This window comes from Mobula hypostoma, chromosome 3 (assembly GCF_963921235.1).
Source record: "Mobula hypostoma chromosome 3, sMobHyp1.1, whole genome shotgun sequence".
Classification (NCBI taxonomy): domain Eukaryota; kingdom Metazoa; phylum Chordata; class Chondrichthyes; order Myliobatiformes; family Myliobatidae; genus Mobula; species Mobula hypostoma.
The window spans coordinates 61,364,827-61,381,488 of record NC_086099.1 but is presented as its reverse complement, the minus strand read 5'-3'; the positions used below and the strand labels follow the sequence as shown (position 1 = coordinate 61,381,488).

The following is a 16,662-nucleotide window of genomic DNA, read 5'->3' as shown; positions in this document are numbered from 1 at the left end:
CTGAATCCTCCGACAATTGGATGGAACTTAGATCTGCTATGTCTAAGAACGGGAAAAACGGCAAGGATGGTAAACCTCCGGTTAAACCGAAAGCTACGGATCTCCCCCCGACTGAATCACCGGTGACTTTGAAAGCGATATCGGAGTTAATTCAGAGGGAAATTTCAACCTCTGTTAGGGAGATGATTCGTACGGAAATTGCAGGCTCTGTTAAAGACCTGATTCATACGGAAATCTCAACTAATTTCCAGAAAATTGCCGATTTAATTGATAAGATGCAAACATGTATTGCGGAACATCAGTCGGCTATATCTGATCTTCAAAAATTCGCGCAACAAAGTGAGCTTAAGATGGGGAAAATCGAAGAAACAATTAATGTAATGAAGAAGAAACTTGACTTTTTGACTTTTAAAAACTCTGACTTGGAATCTAGAATGTGACGGCAGAATTTACGAATGATCGGGGTAAGGGAAGCCGTGGAATCCAACAATCCCATGAAATATTTCTCTCAACTTTTAAAAGATGCATTCCCTACTGTATTTCCTGACCAACCACTGCTTCTGGATCGTGTTCACAGAATCCCATCATATTCGTCTAGGTCAGATAGACCTAGGCATGTTATTTTACGTTTTCATTATTTTCAAGACAAGGAGAGACTGTTTCGATTCGCTCGATCTAAAGGTTTCATTGATTTTTCGGATCTTAGGTTCCGATTTGTGGAAGATTTCAGTAAACCAATCTGGGACCAACGGGTTCGTTACAGATCCGTGATGTCGGAATTCTATAAGATGGATTTAAGACCAGCGCTGCTGTACCCTGCACGTCTAAGGATTCGCATGTCAGATGGAGCCCTTCGTTTTTTTGATTCTCCATCGGATGCCCAGAGTTATCTGGATCAACTTTCATCTTCAACATCTTAATTGCTTTTTTTTAATTATCTCCGTTGATCGGAGGCTGTGAATTGGTTGGTTTTAACTTTTTCGTGCCCTATTTGGGCAGAAAAGTTTACTTTTGATTTCTTAATATGGTTGCTAAACTTTCTTTTTAACTGCGTCATTTCTTTCTTTTCCCAGGGGATTCTGGGTGGTTACTTCCCTTTTGTCATCTTACGTATTTCCTGTGTGGCCTTAAATTTTGTAGTTTTTTTTTAAATTTTATTCTGTTTTGCTTTTTATAACCACTTTATGTCAATAATCTTATTGTTTTTTGTTGCTGTGTCTATTCATGGGTTTGAGGTTTATTGTGGTTTTTTTTTAATATATATTTTCCGGCTTTTGTTCTGTTCTGTGTGTATTTTAATTGAGCTACCTTTTTTTTTACTTTTTTACTGTTTTACAATTAGCTGATCCTTTTTCATATTTATACCTTTTTTTTTAGGGAGCGTATACCGGAAGTCACGGGGGTAGATTTAGCGCTTGCTTCTTTCTGGCGGGTCTGCTTTAGATTTTGCCTTGGGGTCTTGGGGTGGGGGGTGGTGGGAGGGGCTTCACGTTTTAGTTTGTTTCTCTTTGGGCTATATACATTATTGAAGTACTGGTTGCGTCCTTTTTCCCGGTATCTTTTGTATGTTCTGTTTCCTCTCCGGATTTGTGGGTCGCGCCTATCGTCAATCCTCCTTGTTGTGGGTTGACTTTAGGATTTATGGAGTCTATTATTAATTTTGTCTCCTGGAATACTAATGGTCTTAATCATCCTATTAAAAGGAAAAAAGTTTTTAAAGTGTTCCGGAGACTTAAAGCACAAATTTTATTTTTACAAGAGACCCATGTACGGAGAGGGGACAGACTACGTTTTTTCAAATTCTGGAAGAGACAACAATTTCATTCGAACTCCAATGCTAAGATTCGAGGCGTCTCTATTTTTATAGATTCCTCAGTTACTTTTATACAACAGGATATTATTTCTGATCCGAATGGTAGATTTTTATTGGTTAGTGGTTTACTATTTAATAAAAAAGTAGTTTTGGTTAATGTTTATGCTCCTAATATGGATTGTCCGGAATTTTATAAATCATTGTTCGATCAGTTTCCGAATTTGAACGAGTTTTCATTGATCTGGGGCGGAGATCTTAATACCTGTTTGTCTCCAGCTTTGGACCGTTCGGCTCCTTTACGGACTTTACCTAATAAATCTGCAAATCTGATTAATTTTTTCCTTTCTGATTCTGGGTCGACGGACATTTGGCGTTTTCTGCATCCTCAGGAAAAAGATTTTTCCTTCTTTTCACATGTTCATCATTCCTATTCAAGAATTGATTATTTTTTCATTGATTCTCGTCTTATTCCTTCAGTGATTAAATGTGATTATGATTCTATAACCATTTCGGATCATGCTCCACTTAAGCTTTCTATTAAAATTATGGCCAATATACCGAATAATAGACAATGGCGTTTTAATTCGCTGTTGCTTCAGGACTCGGACTTTGTTAATTTTATGAATGAACAGATTGAGCTTTTTTTTACAATTAACCATACAGAAGATATTTCGGTTAACACTCTTTGGGACACTTTTAAAGCCTATATTCGGGGTCAGATTATTTCGTACTCTGTTGCTTTGAGGAAGAAACAGAAGCAGGAGGAGATGGTAATTGTGGACAAGATTAAAGAAATTGATAAGAAATATGTTATGGCTCCTTCTGAGGAGTTATATAAACAAAGAACTGAACTTCAAATGGAACACAGTTTACTACTCTCGTCCTCGATTGTAAACCAATTAAAGAAAACAAGAAGTGACTTTTATGTTCACAGTGACAAAATTGGCAAGCTGCTGGCTAATCAATTGAAATCTAATTATGTTAAATCTCAAATCAATCAGATTTATAACCAAAATGATCGATTGATACTGGATCATGTGGGGATTAATCAAACCTTTTGTGATTTTTATTCTTCTTTATATCAATCAGAGTCTCCTCGAGATTCTAAATATATGAATGATTTTTTAGATAAGTTAGACTTCCCTCAGATTTCACAGGATATGTCTTCCTTATTAGATACTTCCATTACAATGGATGAGATTAAGAATGTTATTTTTTCTATGAATCTGGGGAAAGCTCCTGGCCCTGATGGGTTTACCGTTGAATTTTATAAATGTTTTGCTTCTTTATTGATTCCTTGGCTCGGTAGGGTTTTTGAGGCTTCTTTGAAACTTGGTAAACTTCCTGAATCTTTTAATAGAGCATCAATTTCTCTAATACTAAAGAAGGATAAAGACCCTGCTCAATGTGCATCTTATAGACCAATATCTTTATTAAATGTTGATTCTAAAGTTTTTTCTAAGTTATTAGCAAATAGACTAGAAAAAGTACTTCCTTCTATTATTTCGGAGGACCAAACGGGTTTTATTAAAGGTCGTTACTCTTTTTATAATATTCGTACATTGTTAAATATCGTTTATACTCCCTCACAAAATGTTCCTGAGTGTGTTATTTCTTTAGATGCCGAGAAAGCTTTTGATAGAGTAGAATGGCCTTATTTATTTAAGGTGCTTGAAATGTTTAATTTTAGCTTGAGATTTATATCCTGGATTAAACTGTTATATCACTCCCCTGTAGCCTCGGTTCATACTAACTCTTTAAACTCACCTTTTTTTCCTCTCTTTCGTGGTACTCGACAAGGCTGTCCTCTTAGTCCCCTATTATTTGATATTGCATTAGAACCTCTTGCAATTGCTATTCGAGAATCTTCAAATATTACTGGGATAACTCGGGGATTAAAGTCCCATAAATTATCACTCTATGCTGATGATTTACTTTTATATATTTCTAATCCTGAGAGATCCATTCCTGCTGTTTTAGAGTTATTAGCACAATTTGGTCTTTTCTCAGGTTATAAATTAAATCTTAGTAAGAGTGAACTTTTTCCGATTAATAAACATCTTCCCTTATATTACAAATTTCCATTTAAATTGATTAATAATTACTTTTCATATCTTGGGATTAAAATTACTTGTAAATACAAAGATTTATTTAAGACTAACTTTTTACCATTAATAGACCATATTACTCAACTTTCATCTAAATGGTTTCCTTTATATTTAACTTTGATTGGTCGTATTAATGCGGTTAAGATGTTTTTTTTGCCAAAATTTTTATATGTGTTTCAGGCATTACCAATTTTCGTTCCAAAATCTTTTTTTGATAAAGTTGACTCTAAAATTTCTTCATTTATTTGGCAGAATAAGAATCCGAGACTGGGTAAAATACATTTACAGAAAGCTAAGAGAGATGGAGGTTTAGCATTACCTAACTTTAGATTCTATTATTGGGCTATTAATATTCGACATATGAAATTTTGGTTACTTGACCAGGACATACTATCTATTCCTAAATGGGTAGCATTGGAATTACAATCGGTTCAGGGTTATACACTTGGTTCTATTTTAGGCTCCTCTCTCCCTTTTGATTCGAAACGTCTTAAGCAGGTCTCTAACCCGATAGTTAAATATGCTTTGCGCATTTGGTTTCAATTCAGAAAATTTTTTGATCTTAATCAATTCGGGTTAGCGATTCCTATTTTAGGTAACATATTTTTTCCTCCCTCTTTTATGGATCGCGCTTTTCAAACTTGGAAGACTAAGGGTATTTTACGGTTTTTGGATTTATTTTTAGATGGTTCCCTTATGTCTTTTGAACAATTATCTAATAAATATAACTTATCAAGAATACATTTTTTTAGATATTTACAAGTTAGAAATTTCCTAAGTACTATACTTTCTTCCTTTCCAATGCTTCCTCCTACATATATTTTAGATTCGATAATTAACCTTAATCCATGTCAGAAAGGTGCATCGGCTATGATTTATAATATTATTATGAAACTTAGGAAAGCTCCATTTGATAAGATTAGGGTAGATTGGGAACAGGAATTGGGGCTTACCATTTCTGTGGATGATTGGGAGCAGATTTTACAATTAGTTAATACTTCCTCTATTTGTGCTAAACATTCCCTAATTCAATTTAAAGTGGTTCATAGAGCACATATGTCCAAAGATAAGTTAGCGCGTTTTTACTCGCATATTAATCCTTTCTGTGATAGATGTTCGGGGCAGATAGCCTCTTTAACTCATATGTTTTGGTCTTGCCCTGCTTTGGAAACTTTTTGGAGAGATATTTTCAATATTATTTCTAAGGTATTAAATATAGATATCTCTCCTCACCCTATTACTGCTATCTTTGGACTACCTAAAATTTCTAGTAATCTTTCCCCTTCAGCCCGTAGAATGATTGCATTTCTTACTTTAATGGCGAAAAGATGTATTTTACAACATTGGAAAGAGCTTAATGCTCCAACTACCTTTTTTTGGTTTTCTCAGATGATTTTATGTTTGAATTTGGAGAAAATTAGAAGTAACCTTTATGATTCTTCATTTAAATTTGAACAGATTTGGGGACCTTTTATTCGATATTTTCATTTAATGTAATATTTACCCTTCTTGTTTTTTTTTCACTGTTTTTAATGGAGGTCGGGATTGAGGACGTGATTTTAAGTTTAACTCTGTTTGGTTTCAAGTTAGCCCATTGCTTTGCTTTGCTTTTAGTTAGCTGCACGGTGGGTTTTTTTTGGGGGGGGGGGGTTTTCTTTTTTTTCCATTGATATATATAAAATTTAGTATACTATTATGTTATCTTGGTTTCTTATGTTTAAATTACATTGTTTGTAGTAATTTCTTTTTGGTATTGATATCTTTTGGAATTTTATTATACTTTAACATTGTATTAATGTTTATATGGCTTACCTTTTTTGTATACTTACTCAATAAAAAGATTTAAAAAGAAAGAAAGAGATTTTAACCAAAAACAGTGGTCTCAATTGCAAATCTGTAGATGTTGTTTGGGCTGTGCTTAGCCAGAGAGTCATGAGTGGACAGTTGAGCAGTGGCTAAGCACAAATCATGAGGAGCACTCATGCTGATTGTCAGCAAGAAGATGGTTATCACAGATGCATACTGACTGTGGTGTCCCAATTAGAAAATTGAAGATCAATAACTAGGGCAACTACTTGGAATTTCTGAGCTTGCAAAAGGGGGCAGGGGACCATACATCAAATCATACAGCACAGAAATAAACTCTCAATGCTGACCATCAAATGCTCATCTTTACTAATTCCGTTTATCAGCTTTTTGTCTGTGGCCTTGAATGATGTGGTGATATATTTCTAAAATGTTCTGCCAATCTTATCAACATCATCATCCACTCTACTGTCAACACCACCAATTCTCATGTCATCTAAAGACTTACCAGTGACATCTTCTACTTTCACATCCAAAACATTAACATATGACAAACAATAAGGATCCCAGAATCAATCCCTGTGGTCCACCACTGGTCACAGGCTTCTAATCACAAGCACAACCCTTGATCAACACCCTTTAGTATTTACCAAGGCAATTTGCTGAATTGTCCAGGACCCTGACCATTTGATCAAGTTTCTCATTAGGACCATGTAAACAACATTAATTACACAGTCCTCAATACCATTTCTTCAAAAAACTCAATCAAATTGTCAAACATAATTTCCTTCTAAGAAAGCCGTGCTGACTACTTTTGATTATTCTCTGCTTTTCCATGTGTAGATTAATCCTGACCCCGGATTTTCTTTTCTTTTCCAACTTTCATACCACCGCTACCACATACCAGGATGGGTCACAACACATCCCTGCAACCCACATTGAATAAAGATACTGATTTTGCTGCCCTTCAATCATTTGGCACTTCACCTATGGACAGAGATTTAACAACTCAAATCTTCTAAGCCCTCTAATACCACCTTTATTAAGGTAAATGTGCTAGCATTTCACGTCCTTCTCCCTAACTTCTCCAACTACAATGTCTTTCTCCTTAGTAAAATCAGAGAAGTATTAGTTCCTCTGCACAACCTCTGGGTCCAAACACAGACTGCTTTTTTAGCCTCATCTTTTTCCACTGGTTACCCTCCTGCCCCAAAATACTTACAAAATGCTTCAGGATTTTCCTTAATCTTGTCCAGCAGTAATATTGCATGTTGTCTCCTATTTTTTTATATATGTACATTTCCGCCCCCCCCCACCCCGCCTTTACACTTTCTACACTCCTTCCACATTTTCAATTCTCCAAACCTGCCATGTATTTTCTTTCATTTGTTCTTTCCTCTTATCCAACCTTCAATATCCCTGGACATCTAAAGCTCCTTAGACTTACTACCCTAACCTTTTAACTTACAGGAAACATGTTGGTCCTAAGTTCTCATTATTTATTTATTCTGAATTACTCTCACTTGTCTGATGTAGGCTTAACAGCAGCCAACTGCTCAGAGTCTACTTTTGCAGGTCCTTTCTTATGACACGAGTTCTGCCGAGAGGTCTTGGCCCGAGGCATCAACTGTACTATTTTCCCTCCGTGGATGCTGCCTGGCCTGCCATACAGCATTTAGTTCCTCCAGCATTTTGTGTGTGTTGCTTATGACAGTGAACTCAGCTTTCCTCAATTCAGGTCCTTAATTTCTGCATCATCTTCATCTTTTCTCATTACTTATAGTCACACTCTCCAAAATGCTCTCCCACCGACATCTGAACTACTTGTCCTGCTATATACTGTAGAATCCAATGCTGTTCCTTCTCCATTGAGAAGACTTAGATACTGGCTCAAAAAGCTCGGCAGACACACTTTAAAAAATTCCAGTTTCACTACGCCTTTAGCACTAAACTAAAGTATCCTGCATTTGAAAACCACAAACCCTACCTACTTACAATATCCTTTTGTGGTTTTTTGCACCAATAATGTGAAGCTGTTTGTTGCTTCTAGTTAAAAATAACATCTAAGAACTCTGTTGAGGACATATATTATTCTTCGCCGCAACATTATACAAACCCCATTTCCAGAAAAGTTGGGATATTTTCCAAAATGCAATAAAAAAAATCTGTGATATGTTAATTCACATGAACCTTTATTTAACTGACAAAAGTACAAAATATGTTTACAAAATACAATTAAGTTGGTCAGTAAAACGATTGAAAATCTTTTCTTTGTACCTTTGTCAGTCAAATAAAGGTTCACGTGAATTAACATATCACAGATTTTTGTTTTTATTGCATTTTGGAAAATATCCCAACTTCTCTGGAAATGGGGTTTGTAAAATTAGGCATGAATCAAGTAACAATAAACAAAACAAAAGATGACCTCTTAAAACTTTTCATTGATTATCTGATATATAGCTATTGGTAGGATATTTAACTGCTTTGTCAAGCAGAATGTTATAATTGCAATATCATGTTTTATACCAATTTAATTATTCGTAAAGAATACCCAAAAATTGTATCCTGATAAGTATTCAATATTGCCCAAGAAAATTTCATTTGAATCCAGGAATAAACCACACTATGTACAGACCAAGCAGGCAACTGGCAAATGAATTATAATAAAATACAAAGTGATGCACTTTCATAAAAATAAACAAGAACAACAGAAACTAAATGGCACATATCTGTTCAGTAGATAGAAGGTATTGCCTTTGAGGTCAAGAGACATAGATTCAAAAGTGATAGACAAAAAATGCAGAATAATTCAAAGAGGAAAAACCTTTTTAGGAACAGGGTGGTTAAAATTTGGAACCTAGTAATGGCAGAGTTCATGGAGAAATCAGAATAGAAGAGACTGGGGAGTCAATTTTCAAGGCCACAAGGTAACCACAGGAAATTGGGAACTACTGAACTGTTCTGCAAGGAGTCAACATGGATAGAATGGGGCAGATTACCTCCTTCTGGGTAGTAATCATTCTATGATTCTTCAGTTCTGTGAATGATCTACTGATTTAGGTTCTGATTTGTCCATCGTCGTCGATGAAGGCCTTGACATCATTAGTCACTTTGAGACTGGATGCGGCGTGTCCGAAGATGACTGGTCAGGCCAATTCGGGCACGGAATGTCCTGGCACATGTTGGGCAGACATGCGTAGGCACTGCAGTTGGTGCGCTGGTGGCTCTGGACTTGTGCAGCTCGCGCTTATCTTGTGCTTCAGCAATGTGCCTTGCTTCGTAAGCTTGACAGCCCTTGTGGATGAGGCCGTGCCAGGCAGGGCGGTTTTGTGCCAGCATTTCCCAGGAGGTCCAGTCAAATGACTTCAGGGAGGCCTTTAGTGTGTCTTTGTATTGTTTCTTCTGCCCTCATTGCGAGCGTCTTCCAGCAGAGAGTTCCCCAAAAAGGAGCTGCGTGGGTATGCGCTCGTCTGGCATGTGGATGACATGACCTGCCCACCGGCTCTGTGCTCTCATCAGCAGTGTGTGGACTGATGGTAGACTTGCTCTAGAGAGATCTTCAGTGTCTGGTACTTTGTCTTGCCATCTGATGCCTAATATTCTGCGAAGACAAGTCATGTGGAAATGGTTGAGATGTCTTGCATGCCTTCGATATACAGTCTACATTTCACAGGCATACAGGAGGGTAGTGAGTACCAGGGCTCTGTAGACCTTCAGTTTTGTTGCTGGACTGATTCCTCAGCGTTCCCATACAGTGGAGCGCAGTCTACCGAAAGCAGAAATTGCCTTCGCTATTCTGCAGTTAACTTCTGTATTGCTCAGGACAGGGTACTGTTAAGGTAAGTAAACTGGTCCGCTGCCTGTAGTTTCTGTCCTTCGACTGTGATTTTCGGTTCTGTGCACGGTGCATGAGGAGCAGGCTGGTGCATGACTTCGGTCTTTTTGATGTTGATGGTGAGTCCAAAGTTGTCACACGCCGTGGAGAATTTGTCCATATTGACTTGCATCTCTGGCTCTGAGCCAGCATACAGGGCGCAGTCATCGGCAAAGAGGAAGTCTCTCAGAACAGTCTCCTTCACTTTGGTAATGGCTTGAAGTCTCCTCAGGTTGAAGAGCTTCCCATCCACTCTGTACTTGAGGCTGATTCCAGCATCACTGTCCTGGAAGGCATCATTCAGCATGGCAGAAAACATCATGCTGAACAGTGTGGGTGTGAGCACACAGCCCTGTTTGACACCATTGGTGACTGGGAACGCCTCAGAGGATTCTCTGCCGTCCAGCACTCTGGCCATCGTGCCATCATGGAACTGGCGTACCATCTGAATGAATTTGGCGGGGCAGCCGAACTTTGACATGATCCTCCACAGGCCTTGTCGGCAGACAGCGTCGAAGGCTTTCATGAGGTCAGCAAAAGTTGTGTAGAGTTTGCGATTCTGCTCCTGACACTTCTCCTGAAGTTAGTGCCCGGCAAAAATCATGTCAATAGTCCCACGACCTTTGCGAAAGCCACACTGTGGCTCTGGCAGCAGGCCCAGCTCCAGATGAATGACCAGACGATTTAGCAGGAATCTTGCCAGGGTTTTTCCTGCGATGGAGAGCAGCGAGATTCCTCGGTGGTTGCCGCATACTTGTTGATCGCCCTTCCTCTTGTAGAGGTGTACAATGGATGCCTCTTTAAGATCCTGAGGAATGGATCCTTGCTTCCAAAGAGACTGGAACAACTCCGTGAGCTTCTGTATAAGTACAGGACCACCGGCTTTGTAGATTTCTGCAGGTATGGCATCTGCCCCTGGGGCTTTGCCACCGGATAGCTGGCTGACAGCTTCCGGGACTTCAGCTACTACCAGTGGGTCATCCATGGCACTGCTGATGTCGACCTGGGGAACCTTGTCTATCACCTCATTGTCAGTGGAGGACGGCTTCAAAGTGTTCAGCCCATCTCTGCAGGATCTGAGCCTTCTCTGTAATGAGAGTTGTACCATCTGTACTCAGGAGGGGAGAACTCCCAAGAGGTCCATAGAGAGTGTTGAGGGCTTCATAGAATCGTTTCCATCATTTCTGTCAGCGTATCCCTGTATTTCATCTGGCTTGGTACTCAGCCAGGCATCTCGCATTTTACGCAGTTTATTCTGGACTGTCCTGCGAGCACAGGTAAAGGCGTTTTTCCTGGCAGCTGATGATGGGTCGTTCTGATGGGCCGTTCTGATGGGCACGATGAAGGCGGTGCTTTTCAACAAGTAGAGCCTGTATCTCCTCATCATTCTCATGAACCAGTCATGCTGCTTGCGGGTAGAGAGCCCTAGCATCTTCAGTGCAGATGAATGGACAGCATCCCTGAAGCGATCCCAGTCATCCACAGCACTGCCTGCAAGGTGTAGGTCAGCAAGCTTGGTTTCTAAATCTTCAGCCAGTGCCGAAGCTATGCTGGAGTTCTTCAGCCTGGCCACATTGATTCTTTTCATAGCCTTGCTTCCTTGTGGTCACTTCTTGGGTCTGATGCGGAGCTTCATTTTGGAGGCAATGAGCCTGTGATCTGTCCAGCCGTCAGCGCAACACATGGCCTTGGTCACTCTGACATCCTGCCTGTCTTTTCTCCTGACAATGACATAGTTGATAAGATGCCAATGCTTAGAGTGGGGGTACATCCAGGAGGTCTTGTTACGAGTAGGCAGGTGGAAAGTTGTGTTGGTGATGAGCATATGCTGCACAGGTTTTCAGTAAGAGTAGGTCATTACTATTACATTTGCCCACTCCGTGCCTCCCAGCAACTCCCTGCCAGGCTGCAGAGTCGCGCCCTAGTCTTGCATTGAAGTCGCCGAGCAAGATCAGCTTGTCGGTGCTACTCAATGCTGATAGTAGGGCGTCTAGTTCTTCATAGAACCTGTCCTTTGTCACGTCCGGGTTGGTCATTGTGGGGGCATAGGCGCTGATCAGGGTGGCTTGACTTCTGTTCTGTAACGGAAGCTGTAGTGTTATGAGCCGGTCGTTCACACCCTTGGGGAGACTGGCAAGTTTTCGAACAAGGTGACTCCTGATGGCGAATCCAACTCCAGCATCATGACGCTCATCGCTGCCGCGAGCAATCCAGAGAAATGTGTATCCACCTCCAGTTTCAGCCAGCTGACCTTTGTTGGCAAGCTGAGTCTCACACAGGGCTGCAATGTCAATGTTGTATCTTGCAAGCTCTCTGTCAACTAAGGCTGTTCTCCTCTCTGGTCTGTTTGCTGTAGGGTTGTCCAATAGCGTGTGCACGTTCTAAGTGCCAATGGTGAGCGGTGTCACCTTGCGTTTTGTTGTGTTTGTTCGGCCGCCAAGATGGGATCCCCGCCAGCTGCGGTAAACTGGCCAGGGTGTAATGAAGCAGGCAATGTTTAGGACACCTTTTCTAGCCCCTTCCTCATATTACGGAGGTGAGCAGCGCGTTCCTAAAGAGGACTGCTCAGTCGCCCAGGTAGACACCGAGTTTCACTGCCACTTCGGTCAGCGAAAAGTGACCATTAAACCTGAGCCGCCTGTGTGTAGGTCTGTGACTACAGCTCCCAGTGTATCCACACGTGCTGCTTCGTCGCTCGCCTATCGCCACAGGACTTCAAAGGTTGAGGGTGATGATGATGATGGTGTCGAGACTAGCGCTTGATTTGGATTTAAGTGAGGGAGAGTTGCGCAGCGTCAGCCTCACTCTCTCTTCCCAATTCCTATCTGGATCCAGTGGCAAGACAGAGTTGAGACGGCTGGAGATAGGACTAGGCACAGTGGATGACCAGGACGTCTTCTGTGTCTTGTCCTGCTCTACACATCCCACAACACTTGCAGAGACCACCTTCTTGACCGTTGGACCTTCCATTGGTCTCGTCCGCTCAATCCGCTGGAGTCTGTCTTCACATGCTGGGATAGACAAGTCCCTAACTCACTGAGAGTTTGAGACCCATCAGCTACCCTCACCTGGTTTAGCCGGCTTGTTGAAGCTGTTGCCCAGGGTGTGGCTGCTGTCACATGCAAACAGCGAACTGATTTAGGTACATACTTGTTAAAATGTGTTACAACTAAACATTCACAAAATGCATGTAATCTTTCTCATTGCAATACTTACCATTCTCTTTGCGTAACCTGGAAATAAATTTCTTGGGAGGAATCACACCGACCTTTTTCTTCTGGGTGGCAATGGAATGGAAGAGGTCAGCTAGACACGTCAGGAGATTTTCTTTCTTTTTCTGCTGTGCCTTGTATGCAAGTACATTCTCTCGAAATGGTCGGCAGAAGTACAGCGCTTGCAGCACAGAGTTACAATAGCAGGTGTTCCCAAACTATAACACCAAAAGACAAACGGTATTTATATCATACATTAATACAGTTTTTCATCTAATAGTTCCTGATTTTATACTTTACACAACCATGGAGAAAAAGGTGTTCAAGTGTCAAAGTTTTTAACTGTCACTCTTTATATCATAGTGTACTGTATAAAACTTTCAAAGCAAAAGATACTCTGTCCAATTGACTAAAGGTCAGTCTTAGAAGTAACTCATGGTAAAGAACTAGAAATGCTTGATAAAGATTTCTTTTTTTAAAATAGTTCCAATTACTACAGCCTTTTTAAACCACATTTTAATTTAGAGGATGCAACCCACAAATAACAAGCTCTTATTCTAAGATACCGTATATTATGATTTGAATCACAGTTAAAGATTACCTACCTTTTGCAGGAAACACCTCTATATTTTAAAGAACACTTAACAATTTTTATTATATTTTATTACCTCACTGATATTTTATACTTATACAGCAAATTTACAGAGTGTAAATGGAAAATGATCTTGAAATTCTTGACTATATTCAGGCAAGACCCAAGTCGGAATAATATAGCCGTTCAACAGATCCAACCTTTACACGAATATTATTGGTCAATATTTCAGTTAAGTATTATGTTTCTGGTTTATGTGAACTAGGGAGTTTAGCTTCAGCCAAGAAACACTGAAGGATATAGACAATGTGAAATGCAGAAAAGGGAGACGTGCCTGGCACTTCCAAGGGAATAATAAGGATGGGGGGGTGGTGGTTGGTGAGAGTGAAACTAAGCCTTCAGGACTCAGTGGTGACAAGAGAACTGCAGATAATGGAATCTGGAGTAATGAACAATCTGCTGGAGAAAATCAGGGGGTTGAGCAGGAGGAAATTAGTTGTCAAATGTTACATTAGGCTAACAGTGGGTCAGTGTCAATCCACAGGGTTTCTTCAGCAGAGTGCTTGTTTGCTCCAAATTCTAGCCTCGTCTCCATTGTACTACTCCTTCTGGAGTCAATATTGAATTCTACAACTTCAGGTAATTTAGTTTCTCTGCCTGTATCAGTCATCCATCTGCAATATATTGGCCCAGCTTGTTCCCCCCACCTCAAGGTCCTTTTTCATCTATGTAAGTGGGGGACATACATAGCCAGGCATGTCTTCCTGCACTGTGTTTCACAGCTCCACAGTCTTTTGTCTACATTCTCATTTTCTGACTGCCCCATTGACTCATTGACCAGATAACCTTTGTTGACAGCTCACCTCCACATTATTGATTTTTACCTCATCAGGAATGCCCTCCTTCCTGAAACTTAAGCTTTTTTTGTCCCATTCATAGTTCTCATAAAGGGCCTTCAACCTGGAATATTGACTCAGAATCCCTTCCTACAGATACAGCCTCACCTACCGAGTATTTCTAACATCTTAAATTTGTAGCATCGGCATTTCTATCTATTTACAGGCCTTTAAGCAACTCTGCCGTAATAATCTTCGCACAATGTAAGCAAACCAAAGATCCAGTCCAATCAGCTCAATGGATTGGGGCACTTTTAAAGACATTCACCAAAATTGAAAATATATGTAGTAAGATTTAATTCCTCAGCCACAAATTGTTCATATTGTTAAGTTCCACTGAATTTGAAAGTCTTTAAACCAACTTACATCTCCCTAAATTGTCTCCTTATTCCTTTTCCTTCAGCAAACAAACCTGAAAAATTGATACTGTGGATGCTTCCTTCACTATCTCTACAGTCTATAGGCGGAAAGGTATTTTCTTAGCCCTCAATCCTATATTTTAAATTTCATTCTGAAATTTAGTTACAAAGAACAGAATCACTGGAAATAGTCCCAGATCCTACACATTTTTATAAGAAATAAAAACACACTTAATTCACCTCAGTCTACTCTTCTCCCTGTTGCCAAGCTCTGCTCATACTCCATCTACAAGATTGCAGATGATATCACATAGTGAGCCATACCTCACATAACGAATAGTTGGAGATAGAGAGCCTTTTGAAGTGGTATCATGATAACAAACTTTCCTTCAATGTTAGCAAAATAAAACAGCTGGTTATTGACTTCAGGAAGTCATGGGGGGGGGGCGTGAAGAAGGCAGAGCAATGCTCCTGTTTACTTCAACAGTACTAAGGTTGAGAGCTTGCAGTTCATAGAGTGAACATCACCTGTCCTAGTCCAATCACTTTCATGTCAGGGACAAGGAAGCTCATCAGCACCTCTACTTCCTCAGGAGGTTAAAGAAATTTGGCATTTTCCCTTTGACACTCACCAATTTTAATCAATGTACCACAGAGAGCATCCTAAGTGGATACATCACCGTTTGGTGCATGACAGCGAGAAACTAGAGTCGTGGACAAAGCTTGGCACTTGGAAGCTACAGCAGGACATGGGTTAAGATGGTGTGCAACTGTACAGAACAAGGTCCATGGAAGAATAAACTCCCTTTAGTACAGTATGAAATACCAAGGCCATGAGAAGGCCAGACAAAATAAAAATCCTAATAAAGGATTAGAAGCCATTTTTGATCAAATTTGCTAGAAATAGAATGTCTCCTCCAAGGACAAATTATTCTTATTCATATAAGATTTCTTGATGATTTTGAAACAAATGTTCTTTCTTTGAAACAGTATTCACTATGTATTAGTTTCTTCAAAAAGTGAAACAGACTTACATTAACCAAACCAAAGTAGTGTTCATTGATTGGGAACTGCTCTGGGCCAATGTCTTTCTCCAGAGCAGAGGCATTGGTGCCCTGCAAGAAAAAAAATTGATGAGAATAGAGCCAGAGGTGTTGCAAACAACTGTTATTATTGAGCAAGCTGCGCAAATTGAACCAGCAGTACACAATGATAAATGTGTGAAAAACGGGAAAACAAATGGAGATCATCTTCATTCTATGTTTGGTACAATTCTGGTAATAGGATGAAAACACAAAAAGGATGACCTCATCTGATATTGCATTTATACCTTCAAACAGGCAAGCTATCTGGAAAGAATTGAATTAGTAGAATACACCAGTACTCAATCACATTAACAATTAGTAACAAAATCTTCATATACACAGCACAGCTGCAACTAAATGAGTCATGCTCATTATTTTTTTTGCACTGGCCAGCATTCTAAGTAGGAGAGCAAAACAAACAGAAGATTTTGAAAAAGGGACAAGATTCTAAAGTGGAAAAAGGACGATTTTGATTACCTCAGAAAGGATCTGCAGGCATGGATTAGGATAGTCTGTTTTCTGGTAAGTGGGAGGATTTCCAAAGTAAAATATTAAGAGCACAGAATCTGTATGTTTCTATTAGAATAAAATCCAAGATTACAGATTGAGAACCTCTGTTATCAAGGGATATTGGGGCCCTTGAAAAAGGAAGATGCTTATCAGCTATAGGCTGTTAGGACTAAATGAGGCACATTAGGAATGTAAGAGAACATGAGAGAAATCAGAAGGGCTAAAACATGACATGAGATTGTCCAGGCAGACAAAATGAAAGAGAATCACAAGGCTTCTATAGCTAGATTAAGAGCAAAATGGTAGCAAGGAAAAAAATTGGTCCTCTTGAAGATTAGTATGGTCAACTATGCATAGAGCTAAAAGAAAATGGAGGAGATCATAAATGAATTTATTTGCATCAGGAG

At 39.7% G+C, this 16,662-nt stretch overlaps 1 protein-coding gene across 3 annotated transcripts in view; it reads right to left on the bottom strand.

Annotated features, from left to right (window-relative positions):
- The window catches only part of usp46 (ubiquitin specific peptidase 46), a 90,087-nt gene that overhangs the window by 33,978 nt on the left and 39,447 nt on the right, over positions 1-16,662 (bottom strand). For all 3 annotated transcript variants that reach the window (XR_010017355.1, XM_063043153.1, XM_063043151.1), the window contains exons 2-3: positions 15,695-15,775; positions 12,818-13,031 (exon numbers count right to left, since the gene is read on the bottom strand). Coding sequence is in view for 2 of the 3 variants with exons in the window: in XM_063043153.1 (XP_062899223.1) it covers positions 12,818-13,031; positions 15,695-15,775 (295 nt within the window). In the remaining variant the exon portion in view is untranslated. The remainder of the gene's footprint in view (positions 1-12,817; positions 13,032-15,694; positions 15,776-16,662) is intronic.